The 14951-nt window shown below is 46.5% G+C and overlaps 1 protein-coding gene across 1 annotated transcript; it reads left to right on the top strand.

Moving 5' to 3' along the window:
• The first annotated feature begins 9629 nt into the window (after window positions 1-9629).
• On the top strand, window positions 9630-11758 carry LOC101774423 (vignain). Its single transcript, XM_004979149.1, has 4 exons — window positions 9630-10113; window positions 10200-10435; window positions 10901-11041; window positions 11311-11758. The coding sequence occupies exons 1-4, from the start codon at window positions 9660-9662 to the stop codon at window positions 11566-11568; spliced, it is 1089 nt and encodes a 362-aa protein (XP_004979206.1). The 5' UTR covers window positions 9630-9659; the 3' UTR covers window positions 11569-11758.
• The last annotated feature ends 3193 nt before the right edge of the window (window positions 11759-14951 follow it).

Below are 14951 nucleotides of genomic sequence, written 5' to 3'. Positions count from 1 at the left end.
GCGCCGGGTGCAACTCGTAGAAGCCGTCGGCGAGGTGCATCTCTACACGAATGCAATGCAAGAGTTAGCATAGACAGTTATTTCAACAACAACATGGGTTCGCCTGCGCCCAGAAACTTGCGACAAAGAGCAGGAGGGTGGGGAGGTTCAAGAGAGCTGATGATGATCAAGAGGTAAGGGTAGGGAAGGAACTCATGATCTGATCCTTGAACTAGAGGATGTGGTATATTAGGGGTCCTCAGATGCAAGCGCTGAAGGGTTCCCAAGTTTTACACATACACCCTCGGGTTGAAGAAAAAGATCACAGCCGAGCCCTCGGGCGAGGCGGATAAGGGTCGGCGGAACAGATAGAGTCGGGCGAGACGGAACCGGGGTCGGGCGGATAGGAGGGGTCGGGCGAGACGGACTGGGGTCGGCAACTCACCTTCTTCCTGAAAGGAAAGCTTGGGGTCGGGAGGAAGCAGACTTGGGCGGAGGGACTAAAGCTTCGAACAAGGGCTAAGACTGGGAATGCTACGACGGCGGCGGTGCTTCTTGCGGATCACAAGAGAGCTTTTACGCAGCACGGAGGAGCAAGCGGCTGGGTGACTTGGAGAAAACTGAGAGAGAATCTGAGAGAAGAACTCATCAAGAACTTGGTGGGTGGCGCTAGGAGCTTGAGCAGAGAGCGAGAGAAGGCTGAAGGCAACAACGGCGGAAGGAACTCCGGTGACGGGGGCATTCCTTTTATAGCTACTGGAACGAAGAAAGGAAGCGGCGCGGAAGAGAGAGAAGGGGAGCGGCGCGAAGGCCGGGGAGAAACAATGGAGTGCTCTGCCGGGGCGGCGATTGAGCGAAGAGGGCGGTGCTGCAGAACTCCAGGGGTGACGCCAGCGATCATTGCGCTCTGCCGTCAGCGCGGCGTAGGGGCGGTTAGACTGGTGGTTGAGATTTGGCGGAAAGCGGGCGTCGCCGTGCGGAAGATTTGATAGAAGCGACCGGTTTAACGGCGCTAGAATTGAGGGCGCACAGGTGAGAGGACAGGCAGCTGCGGGCGCAGGCGAGAGCGCGGAACAACAGATTGTCGGGCGGCTTCTGACAAGGCGGGGGAAAGGAGCTGTCGCGGCTGCGGTCGGGGTTGGCGGTGGAGGAATCGTCGTGTAGCGGCGACCGGGCGGCGTGACTGTGGCTGAAGGGACGGAAAAAGATGGGCGACATCGGGCTCTGGGGCCGGGATCTGGCGGCGTGATGATGGGCGCGGGAGGCGAGGCTCTGCAGAAAGGGGTGCAGAGGGGCTTCCGCTGCCATTGGGGAAAAGGGCACGAGAACCCACTTGGTCGCTTGCCAGAGACAAAACTGAGCGGCGGGCGTCGGAGAAGACGAGCCACGCGGCAGGAAGACTCTGAAGCGGCATGCAACTCGAGTGCGGCTGTCGCGGAGGATCTGGGAAAAAGATCTTGCGGGTCCACCGGTGGAGAGAACGGTGGTTTGAGGAAGATTAGCAGGATCCGACGCTGGGCTGCGCTCGCCGGGGTCGGGAGAGGAGCGAAGCGGGAAGGGGTCGGATCTCAGGGGTCGGGACCGGGCGGATAGCTGAGCACTTAGGCGCGGTCAAGCAAGACAGATGACTACGGTAAAAGGGCTCCGATTAAGATTAACTCGGGAGGTTTAGGGGTCGGTCGTTACAGTAGCTCCCAAAATATTGACTTTTTCTTCCACATGGGTGCATGTCCGTTATCGTCGTTCAGAATAGGTTGGCTACCAAGTCCCTTTCCAAAGACTACATTTACATCCTTCATCATCTCGAACACACGCTTTCCATTACAGTGTGCAGGTTTTTTATGATGGTCTGGCGCCCCTTTGAAATGCATCCCGCTCTTTCTCAGCTGGTGGTGAGCAGGGAGAAATCGACGATGACCCATATAGACGACCTTCTTACAGTGCTTCAAGTACATGTTGTCTGTGTCGTCTAAACAGTGGGTGCATGCCCGATATCCCTTATTTGTCTGTCCTGAAAGGTTACTCAATGCAGGCCAATCATTGATGGTTACGAACAACAATGCTCGTAGATTAAAGATCTCTTGTCTATCCTCATCCCACACACGTACACCTTCTTCCTTCCAGAGCTGTAAAAGGTCATCAACCAACGGCCTTAGGTACACGTCAATGTCGTTGCCGGGTTGTTTTGGGCCTTGGATAAGCACCGGCATCATAATGAACTTCCACTTCATGCACAGCCAAGGAGGAAGGTTGAACATACAAAGGGTCATAGGCCAAGTACTATGGCCACTACTCAACTCACCGAATGGATTGAATCCATCAGTGCTTAAACCAAACCTTATGTTCCTTGCTTCACTTTCAAAGTCTGGGAATGTTCTATCAATTGATCTCCACTGTGCCCCATCTGCGGGGTGTCTCAGCATCTCATCTTCCTTACGGTCTTCTTTGTGCCATCGCATCAACTTAGCATTCGCCTTGTTCCTGAACAAGCGGTTCAAGCGTGGTATTATAGGGAAATACCACATCACCTTCGCGGGAACTCTCTTCTTGGGAGACTGCCCCTTGACATCACCAGGATCATCTCGCCTGATCTTATAATGCAGGGCTTCGCAGACGGGATAAGCATCCAATTTCTCGTATTCATCACCACGATAGAGGATACAGTCATTAGGGCATGCGTGTATCTTCTGAACATCTAATCCGAGAGGGCAAATAATCTGTTTAGCTTCATATGTTATGGACGGTAATTCAATATTCTCAGGGAGAATCTTCTTGACAATGTTCAACATCCCCTGAAATGCCTTATCGGACACACCATTTTTTGCCTTCCATTGCACAAATTCTAGTGTCGTACCTAGTTTTTTATGGCTCTGCTGGCAACCTGGGTACAACAATTTTTTGTGATCATCTATCATGCGCTGCAACTTTGCTGCTTCCTTCTCAGTTTCGCAATCTCTGTATGCATCTCGTATCACCTGACCAAGGTCATCAGTAGGGCTATTTTCTGCAAACTCATCTTCATCAGCCTCGCCGATTGTAGTACCTGCAAAAGCTTAGCCTGCAACCCAGTCCGGAATGGTGTCATCTTCCTCCTCCTCCTCGCCATCTTCCATTACAACCCCTAGTTCACCGTGCTTGGTCCAAACCAAATAGTTAGGCATGAAATCGTATTTAAACAAGTGGCTGTGAATAGTCCCCCAGGAATCCTTTGAATACTCCTTCTTGTTATTGCATTGGAAGCATGGACAACATACGAACCCATTCTCTGGCTTGTTCACTTTTACTACTTCGAGAAAATAATGCAAGCCATCAATAAACACCTTGCTCCGCCTGTCTGCATTATACATCCATTGCCGGTCCATCTGCATCGTATTACGCATGAAAATGGATTACACTTGACAATGGATTACACCTTAGGTTTATTTGTGCCGCCTGAAACGGTAGTACTAAGTGGACGTGAAACACCCAGGATTGAGGGTGGAGCATAACGACCACCAAAAGAAGGTTCCTGACCCGCGGCAACAGCTTCTTCATGATGTTGCTGCAAATAACGAAGCATTGCTTTTTCCAGCGCGCTCTTTTTCTTCGGCTTATGCTGAGGGCCAACTATGATTGGAACCTTGCCGAAATAGGAACCACGATCGCCCCCACCATCGCCACTTCCTCCAGTAGCAGAAGCCATCTATGTACAAAAATTATTACCTTAACACTGCATAAGTTGTTGAACTTGAAGACCGTGATCATCTCGCGAGGATGTCCTCAACTGGGCGGCACCGCACTTCGTCATGAAAGAGGTTAGATGCTACGGAAAAGGGGACATGGTCACGATGTCCGTATCCACTCTTTCTCGTAGAATCGACCCTCCTTCGTGACATACGTTGCTGCTCGGCGGAGAACATCCTTCGCGAGATGACCACAGTATGCAAGTTCAACAAGTATGGATTTGAAAAACCTTATTGAATTTGATAAGTTCAACAAGTAGCAGAAGTCATCTATGTACAAAAATTCTTTCCTTACCACTACAGAAGTTGTTGAACTTGAAGACCGTGATCATTTCGCGAGGATGTCCTCAATTGGGCGGCACCGCACTTCATCATGAAAGAGGTTAGATGCTACGGAAAAGGGGACACGGTCACGATGTCCGTATCCACTCTTTCTCGTAGAATCGAACCTCCTTCTTGACATACGTTGCTGCTCGGCAGAGAACATCGTAGCAGAAATGAACACGGTATGCAAGTTCAACAAGTATGGATTTAAAAAACCATATTGAATTTGATAAGATAAACCGTCTAGACAAGGTAGCATCATTTTTAAACCACTGCAATAATGCATACTATATATGACACATCAATCTCCCTCACATTCTAGCTCAAAATACCTCTCCATTTTTCTACTTCATCATTACATTCTAGCAAATAATCTTTCCATCTCCAAAGCATAAATCAAAGCATAACACGAGGATGAAGTAGCAAACCTTCGCAACACTTGAGTTGGCTGAGTGAAATTCCCACGAAAATGAGGGAAAAAACTTCGGGCAGCACCTCCCTTGCTTGCTTCGGCACCACCGGAGTCACATTCTAGCTCAAAATACCTCTCCATTTTTCTACTTCATCATTACATTCTAGCAAATAATCTTTCCATCTCCAAAGCATAAATCAAAGCATAACAGGAGGATGAAGTAGCAAACCTTCGCAACACTTGTGTTGGCCGAGTGAAATTCCCACGAAAATGAGGGAAAAAACTTCGGGCAGCACCTCCCTTGCTTGCTTCGGCACCACCGGAGACTAGGTGAAGCTCAGCTCTCTCTGTCAATGTGCTGGACTGGCTCGGGCTGGAGGAGGAAGAAAGTCCTCTGTCTTGGCCGTATATAATGGGGATGAGTTTTTATCCCGGTTAAAAACTCCAACCGAGACAAAAAGGAACACCTTTTATCCCGGTTGAATGGTTAGTCCCGGTTGGAGGCCTTTTATCCTGGTTGGTGGTTGGACCCTTTTATCCCGGTTGGAGCCTCCAACCGGGATAAAAGGGTGCCGCCACCGACACCCCTCCACTAGCCGTTGCAACCGGGACTAAAGGGGGGCCTTTCGTCCCGGTTGCAATTACCAACCGGGAGTAAATCTCCCCTCCATTTTCGCCTACTGTGGCGCACCCCCTTTTGTCCCGGGCCAACTTTAAACCGGGACAAAAGGGGGCGCATCGAAAGCCAATTCTCTACTAGTGAAGGGTTGTTTAGTTTGCTTCTCCTCTAGTCATCAAAACTGATTCTCTACAAGGATCTTGCTCTGATATTCTATATAATATTTTCAATCACTTGAGCTGTTCTTGTGATATTGATCTGGTGTGCTACATGTTATGGTACATTTGGAAAGCTAGAAATTGTTTGAGATTTAAGAAAAAAGAGTGGTCCATCCACTATGCCTTTTTTCAGGCGAACATGAAGGCTGCTCAGGAGGCTCAATATGAAGCTTACATGTTAGAACAAGTTTCTGGAGACAACTTCCTGACTCCATCTTGAAAAGATAATCATGAACAATATTATGCTTCTTCGAGTTGTGGTTGCAGGTCAGATGCCTCTTTCATCAGTGGCCAAGAAACTGGTCTAGGCATTTATATAACTTACCGTGGAGACCAATTCCTATGGGCTTTGCATATTCAAGCAAAGACTACACAAGCATTTTCTCCCCTTCATCCTGAGGCCTTGAGCCTTCTCCTTGGCCTTTATGTCATTGACTCCTTGCAGTTTCATGAATGTGATTTCTTTGCAGACACTTTGGATCTCATCACGTGTAAAAGAGAACAGCATGGCATTACTCTCGACTGGAGATTTAAATACATTATTAAGGATATAAGGGAGTCTTTCAAGAACATAAGATGGAATTTCTACCACATTCCTAGGGAACAAAAATTTATAGCTGATGGTTTAGCTAGGAATGCAAGTTCTGTAGAATCGGATAACCCCAATTTCAGTTGTTCTAATTTCAATCATTATGGTGTCACACCCGATTTTAAGGACAAAATCGAGTGCATTAAATACATGTGCGCCAGGATCAAGTTACACACATGTACGACAATAGTGAATAGCAAAGACAGTGCTAAATCGAATAAAGAGAGTATTAACCATTATTACATGACCGAAAGTCTCACATAAACCACAAAGTCTAATTATTACGCAGCGGAACTCCAAAGACGATGACGACTCCACAGGCAGCCGACTGAAGAAACGTACGCCTAGAACTCCTCGAAGTTGTGGAAGTACTCCTCTTCCCAATTAACTTGGTCTGAACAGCGGTTTTGCAAGGGTGAGTACACTTATGGTTGGTACTCAACAAGTCGTGGGGAATAGTGTAGTGTAAGGCTAATTCAAGGTATGGCTAAGGCATAAATAGCATTCGCTTTTAATTAAGTTGGTCAAGTTTTATTAGCAATTAACTAAGTATAAGTTCATACCACCCGAAATTAAACATGAACATAAATAAAGCAACAAATGCATGAAATGATAACAAGTTTAATCCATCTTTCGATAATATTATCATCTGAGGGTCCAGGCTGCTCTTAACCGTGAGCACGGCTGATCGATCAGTTTAACACTCTACAGAGGTGGCACATCTTTACCCACAAGTCGCGTAAAAGTTCAAAAGAACTTTGGACCCAACCATGCGGTGTTTGCAAGGCACCATACCACACTTCCGAGGTGTGATTGCATAGGGACGCTACAAGGCCTTTACAAAGATTCCTTAGTCAGTGGTAACCCGCTAAGGTTTCGGTGTCTGGCGTGCACCACCCATCCCAGGTAAATGCAACGACTCAGTCCCCCCTCTTGCCTCATCCCGAGTAAGATTACCCCAGACTAAGGTTTCTAATTAATCAGCCAAGACCAGAGCCATTTAGTCTTGTGGTAGCACTGTTTTCCTGGGTGGTTCTCCATGTTCCGATTAACAAATAATGATCTTGTCTTAAATGAAAGGTATAACAGAAGTAAAGCAAGATTAAGCATTGTGTGTAGTTAAACCACCATGTACCAAGTAAGCACTAAGCATGAGCTACCCAACATAAAGTAAACCGGTTGGTCAAGGCAAAGGTAAATCAATCTAGGCGAACCTTAATTGGGACCCATCAATTTAATCCTAACATGTGCATAGCATAAATGTTAAGTACGAGAAAGTAAAGGTGTATAGGACAACAAGGTAGTGATCAAGGACACGACTTGCCTTCTTGGCCTTGCTCCTGCTGTTCGAACTCCTCGAAAGCTTGATCGGCAACTCCCTCGAACTGCGGGGCGTCTACACGCGTCACACGAGCACATACAAGCAAACATGGGCAAAAGTAAGAAAACAGTACACCAAACATAGTTAAACAGAGAAAATAAGCTTGAAAAGATGATCTACGCTTTAAAACGAACACGTGGATATAAAGAATACAAAAAACGGAGTTAAGATGCAAAAGATATGATTAAAACAAGATCCAGGGACTTTTCTGTAAGAAAAACAAAACTTTCAGGGCCTATCCGCGAAAACCGAGGGCTTATACATAATTATGCGTATAAACCGAGGGTCTGACGCGTAAAAACAACAAACCCGGACGGCGGGTTGATTTCTGGAAAGCTCAAGGGCTAAACCGAAAGATGCGAGGGCAGATCTGGAATTATTTTCAACGCGATCTGGACCGCGGGTTGATTTGCGGGAAAGGCGGGGGCTTAAGTGCAAAAGCGGCGCGGCGCGGCGCAGTTGACCGGTACGCGATCTGGATTGACTCGCGTCCGGCTGTCGGATCGAGATTGGACGGCCACGGTCGTCCACGACTCGCGACGGCGGCGGGGAAACAGAGCGGCGGCGGCGCGCGACGGCGAGCGGCGGCGGGTCGCCGGAGTTGGCCGAAACGGCGCTCCGGGGCACCAATTGAAGCGTGGGTTGCACCAGAAGAAAGAGGAGGGCGCGGCGATCCCGTTTTGGGTGTCCTTGCCGGCGGAAGCTCACCGGCGACGGCGAACGGCGGTGAGGAAGAGGCGGCGGCGCTTGAAGCTTGGGCGGCTAGGGTTTCGGGTGCTGCGGTGCTGGCGTTTGGGCGGAGGAGACCGGGAGGAGGCGGCGGCTTTTATAGGGTCTAGAGATAGAGCCCCGGGTTTGAATCCCCCGGAGGACTCGGAGCGGATGAGGGAGTCCCAGGCGGAGACGGCGGCGCGGCGGTTGCGGGAATCCGGCCGGAGGAAGGAGAAGGCGGGTGGCGGGCCGGCGCGTCTTCGTGGGCCGGCGCGGCGTTGATGGGCCGCGAGGCGCGGGCGAGGAAGCGGCGGGCGGAGCAGGCCGAGCGGAGCTGGGCCGGCGCGAGCGCGCGTGAGCCGCGGTGGAGCGGAGCTGGGCCGCGCGGAGCGACGGGCCGCGCGGGAAAAAGGAAGGGGGCCGGCGGAGCGCTTCGCGGGCCGGAGAGGAGAGTGAGCTGGGCTGCCGGCAGAAGAGAAAAAGGAGAGGGCCGGCGATGAGTAGCTGGGCCGAGAGAAAAAGAAAAGGAGGTAGAAGAAGATTTTGGCCCAGGTGGAGAAGAAGAAAAAGAGAGAGAAAGAAAAGGGGTTTTGGAAATTGAATTCAAATTTGGAAATTCAAAACTCAAACTTTGATTCAAACTCAAGCAACCAAAAATTATGCTCCAGCATGAATGCACAAATAATTCCTATGATGAATTAATTGAATTAAAGAAAATGAATTTAAATGCCTAGAAATTAAATGACACCTTAATCTGAGCAAATTTTAATTAATTTGAATTATTGAAATTTTGGGTGTTACATATGGGGTTTGCCCTTTTAAAGAAAGACTATGTAATTGGCCATCTTGGGCTGATCTCTGTACCTTTTCTTGCATTTAAATGAAAGTTTTATGCCCGTTTGGGCGTTTTACCTAAAAAAAAAGACGGATGACCCTCCACGTACGTGTGCAGGGACACAGATGGATATACATGTATAAAGGAGACAGAGAAGCTGCAGCCATCCAATGCTATCTTCCCAAGACGTATACGTACATCTCCCAAACGTCTGGTCTTCAAAGGCAAACTGTTGAACCGAAATTAAAGCTCCTTTAGTGTTGCAGCGCAGCAGACCACTAGTAGTCGCACACGGCACACATATATGGCCCTTTTGTCTTTTCCCCTGAACTAGGCTTCCCTGTTTCCATTATCAAAACGAAGAATAATTTAATTTGCCTCATCCATCATCACCCAGTTAGTTAATCAGCATGTTAAACTGGATAAAATCCTCAAGAATACTCAAGGGTAGTGGAAGTTACGCTGCATTGAGAAGTTAATAACCAATTAGATAAAGGCTAAACATTAGACAAATATTTCTAAATATTTGGCCGTTCAATAGCTTATCAGATCACCATATATCTCCCCTCCAATCATGTAAAATGCCCTAGCCAGCAACCAATGGCAAGCCCTTTTCCTTGCATTTATTCCTAAAACTTATCCTTAACCTCCGAAAGTTCATCTCTTCCTTCCCGCCATCTCCTACCTCCCATCATGGCATCATCTCCCCGCCAGCTTGAGCCACACTCCTCCAATGGCAGCATAATGTGACGTGCGTACTGGAGCCTTACTAGCAAGTAGTTATACTGGTGTCCTGCCTATATATACCGCTTGTTCATGGTACAAGCTTGCATCCATCACACAGTTATCTGAACTGACAACACACCACAATGTTGAGGTGCTTCCTGCTTGCTGCAGTGCTGGCGCTGGCGCTTGCTCCGGCGCGGGGAATCCCGTTCACGGACAAGGACCTGGCGTCGGAGGAGAGCCTGCGCGGTCTGTACGAGCGCTGGCGCAGACACTACATGGTGGCGCGGCCAGGCCTGCAGGAGGACGACGACAAGGCCCGCCGGTTCAACGTGTTCAAGGAGAACGTGCGGTACATCCACGAGGCGAACAAGAAGGACCGGCCGTTCAGGCTGGCCCTCAACAAGTTCGCCGACATGACAACCGACGAGTTCCGGCGGACGTACGCTGGCTCCCGGGTGCGGCACCACCGTGCCCTCAGCGGAGGCCGTCGTGCCGAGGGGAGCTTCATGTACGCAGATGCCGGTAGCCTGCCGCCGGCAGTGGACTGGCGGCAGCGGGGCGCGGTCACCGGCATCAAGGACCAGGGCCAATGCGGTGAGCACGTTGCTTCCGGGTGTTTGAACCATCACTGTGCGTGTTTCGATCAACTTTTCTGAAAGAACACGCTGTACTTGCTGAAGGGAGCTGCTGGGCATTCTCGACGATTGCGGCCGTGGAGGGCATCAACAAGATCAGGACAGGGAAACTGGTATCGCTGTCGGAGCAGGAGCTCGTGGACTGCGACGACGGCGACAACCAAGGCTGCAACGGCGGGCTGATGGACTATGCGTTCCAGTACATCAAGAGGAATGGAGGGATCACCACCGAGTCCAACTACCCTTATCTTGCGGAGCAGAGGGGGTGTAACAGGGCAAAGGTACCGCTAAAACTGTGCGTTTTTTCGAACCAGAAGTCCGACAAAACAGATATACATTATGTAGTTCAATGGGCAGTCCCGCAATAAGATTAAAAAACTCTCTTAGCTCATCCACAACCCAAAATTACAGGAGTAATGTCGATCCCATGGTAGCAGGATTAACTCCAATTTTGTACGTCTAAGCTCTAAATTTTTGACATATCATTTAATTACCTAAATTTAATAGTAATATCCATAAAATTAAAATTCTATTTTTTTAATGTTGTATGGTGTTACACCAGTTTTCAAGATTTAGAACAACTCTCCAATTGAAGCAAAACGTTGAAGCTATTTGCTTTTTCGAGTACAGAATATTAAACAGATTACTAAATATGACAAACTCAATCATATACCTTGATGCTCGAAAATGTAAACATTGACTCAATGGATACATTAACAATGCATTTTACGAACATTACGCTGCAGGAACGCTCCCATGACGTGACAATAGATGGCTATGAGGATGTCCCTGCTAACAATGAAGATGCTTTACAGAAAGCCGTTGCAAACCAGCCGGTGGCTGTTGCAATCGACGCTAGCGGCCAAGATTTCCAGTTCTATTCAGAGGTAATTTGATGAAATGCAATGTCAAAGGCACAAATTTTTCCATGTTTCAGTGGTACATTCGAGAAACATCCGTAAAGCCTCACGATCCTACTGAAAAATTGTCAACTTACTGTATTGAACTAATGAAAACAGAGTAAGACATAATGGGCTCGGAAAATTTTGTACAATCTAACATAACGACCCCAGCTGCACATATTTGGTTCTAGAAATAGCAATCGCAGTTTAGTGAGAATTTTACACTCACTACTGCTCTTATTGCTTAATCTCAGGGTGTCTTCACTGGAAGTTGTGGCACGGACCTTGACCATGGAGTTGCCGCTGTTGGGTATGGTATAACTCGAGATGGCACTAAATATTGGATAGTGAAGAACTCATGGGGCGAGGACTGGGGTCAGAGGGGCTACATCAGAATGCAACGCGGTGTGTCAGACTCCCAAGGGCTGTGTGGCATCGCAATGGAGCCATCTTACCCAACTAAGTCAGCACGACATGCTACTATCATCGAAGATCTCAAAGATAAGCTCTAGATGTATGGCACGGGCATGATTCAAAGAGCAGCGTGTCATATGCAATCTACGGAATATGCTACTCCATGATCCTGGACAGAATAAATATATAAAATTACAGAAGTAAAGCAAGTTGCTCGCCAAAGAAATTATATGGAGTTTTCGCAAACTTTGTGCTTCTAACATACAAGAAACATTTACATTTTGAAGAAAGAAAAAGGGATGCCCATACTCTCAGTCGCCGATTGAGATGGCCATTTCACCAGCTACATGTTTGTTTTTCTATGTTTGATGAATGCGCCAGCTCGTGTTTAACTCCAGAGATAATGCCAACTGAAATAATGTGCCAAGTACATAATAATCATGTAAGCCGCGGCTTCCTTCACAGTAAAATACATTTATTTGATTATAAAGAAAAACATCTTCTACGATGAACGAATTATAGCCATTTCATGAAAATCGGAATTTTACCAAGAGTTGGGGTACTACTTGCGAATGGACCTTTCGTCCACTTCCTTAGTACCGGACCTAACGGCTAGTCCCCCAGGACCTCCCCGTGACCCCCTTTAGTACCAGTTGAGGGTGCGCATTAGTACCAGTTGGTGCCCCCACCCGGTACTAATGTGCCACCGGACCTTTAGTACTGGATAGTGGCACCAACCGGTACTAATGTGCACCCTTTAGTACCGGTTGGTGTCCCCAACCGGTACTAAATTTCCTCCTATAAATCCACCTTCTTCTTCCTCCTATCTGAGCCACTCACTATGGCTCGAGTTTCATCCATCCATGGGGATTTCACTCATTCAAGTGCTCTAAAGGTTAGAAACTTCATCCTCCCTTGATACATGGTTAGTATATAAGTTTTATGCTTTAGAGCTAGAGTAATTTGTGATTTTGAGAATAAGGTACAATGGAGAAAAATTTCATTTATACGCATGTGTTATTTAGAGCTCATATTTGTGATTTTTAGAATAAGCTACAATTTTTTGGATGCTATATTTCGTATTAGTCAAAAAAATTAATATGAAGTTAGAGGAATAATTTCATAGTTTAGTATTTTCCAAATATGAGCTAAATAAATTATGAAAAATGTGAGCGAGATAAATTGTGGTATATAGAGATAATAAGATGAAATAGAGGTACGCAATTGGTCATTTTTAGAATAAGCTACAATGGAGAAATTTTGTTTGAGCTAAGTAAATTGTTGGGAAAATATATAATTCATTCATAATTTAGTCATTTACAAATATGAGCAACATTTAAATTTGTGTATTTCTATCTAACCTTTTAGCAAACTCGCAGTGTATCATGTTATTTGGGTCTAAAATTTAAATTGTTTATTTCTATCTATATCTAAACTTTTAGCATCATTTGAGTTTGTCGTAGTGTATCATATTGTTTGGGTCTGAAATTTAATTTTTTTTTATTTCTATCTAAACATTTCAGTTTAATGGTTCATTTCATGTTTGTTATGTTTCATTTATAATTGTATGGATGATCAGAATATCTTCGATTCGATAATACTTTCTAGATGGATCGGCATTGGATGTACAACACAAACAAATGTTCCATGGAATACATTAATGGCTTACATGATTTTCTCGATCAGGCAGAATCCAACAAACCGCCATCCAGTTTCATTTGCTGTCCATGCAGAAATTGCAAACATCAGAAGGATTACTCATCCAGAAAGACTATTCACGCCCACATATACAGTTCTGGATTCATGCCTAACTATTTTGTTTGGACCAAGCACGTGGAAAGAGAAGTTATGATGGATGAAAATGATGATGAAGAAAAAGACAAGATTCCTGATTGGATTCAAGGAGGTGCCTTTGCAGATGCTCCAATGGGTGAGGCTGAAGAAGAGATGGGCAAGGCAAAAGATCTTATCGATGATCTAGGTCAGGGGTTGCGAGATGCAAAGGAAGATTGCGATAATGTGAAGGAGTCAAAAAGTTCAAGCGTATGTTAGATGATCATAGGAAATTGTTGTACCCAGATTGCAAACACAAAAAGTTGGGTACCACGCTTGAAATGCTTCAATGGAAGGCAAAAAATGAAGTTTCTGACAAGATTTATGATGAGTGTCAGATTTATAAGCCCGGCAGTCCACCAGGGGTTACCCAAGTGGTTGAGTTGTAGGTGGAGGTGATTGCGAAACCAAGAACTTGAAGGTGATCGTGAGAACACGAGGGACACGAGGGTTTTAGACAAGTTCGGGCCTCCGGAGAGTAATACCCTACGTCCTGTATGCTTGGCGACTTGTATTGCTTATGAACTTCGATGGGATAGATTTCCCTCGGGAGGCACCCTTGGCCACCTTATATAGGTTGACGACCCAGAGTTACAAGTCAGTTTGGATCTAATCTACTCGGTAGTTGCATGGAAGGAAATTTGACTCAGACTACAATACGTATCCCGCAATATTTAGGCTAGTTTAAACTCCCCAATTTTCTTGGCGTGTACTCTAAGTATCTTCATGTCCTCGTCCCGCACATCCTGGTTAGGTAGGCCCACTTGTCAGGTAGGGACCCATGTGGTGTTGGAGGTATGCCCTAGAGGCAATCATAGAGATGATGATATTCCATTTGGATCCATGATTTATATTGTGTTCCTTGAATATCCATTAAAGGCTACTTGAATTGATTTGCAATTATGTGAATTGTATGTGAAACTCTTTACTTGTATGGTTATTCTAAAGTTGTCCCTAGTCGGAGTTCATGTGAGGACACACATGAATATTAGACTAGCACATGTATTAGTTGATGACTATGTTTCACAAGTCATGGACATGGAAATGTTGAACTAATAATGTGGGCACATGTGGAGACATGTGCTAGGACTGACCCAGCACGAGAAGTAGTTCTCTCTTTAAACAACATATACGCTTTGTCCTTAGACCTGAGATTGTCGCATGTATTCAAGATGTGGATCGACCTACTTAGGGGCTATCAAACGCTACGCCGTAACAGGGTAGTTATAAAGGTAGCTTTCGGGTTTGTCAAGAAGCATGCTATGAGACATGGTCAATCAAGATGGGATTTGCCCCTCTCTGATTGAGAGTGATATCTTCGGGCCCCTCGAGTGATTGGATCCGAAAATGCATGGCCATGCTACGTATGGTTAAGAGTCAACCTACAAAGGGATTCCAAATCACGGGATCGAGAAAGAGCGGTCGGCTTGAAGCTAGACAAAATATCGTGAGGCAAAGGGAATAGCATGTATATTATGTTGTGATGGTTCGTCTGATATGATCTTCGTGTGCGTATAGGAGTTGGCACATCTTGCTAGAGGGCCGCTACCGACTATTGGGCCGAGTAGGAGTACTCGGGCCATGTCTATACGTATCCGAACCCATAGGGTCACACACTTAAGGGGCTTGAAGCCCAATTCGGATGTGA

This window comes from Setaria italica, chromosome VIII (assembly GCF_000263155.2).
Source record: "Setaria italica strain Yugu1 chromosome VIII, Setaria_italica_v2.0, whole genome shotgun sequence".
In the NCBI taxonomy this organism is placed as follows: domain Eukaryota; kingdom Viridiplantae; phylum Streptophyta; class Magnoliopsida; order Poales; family Poaceae; genus Setaria; species Setaria italica.
This window is presented reverse-complemented; position numbering and strand designations above follow the sequence as displayed.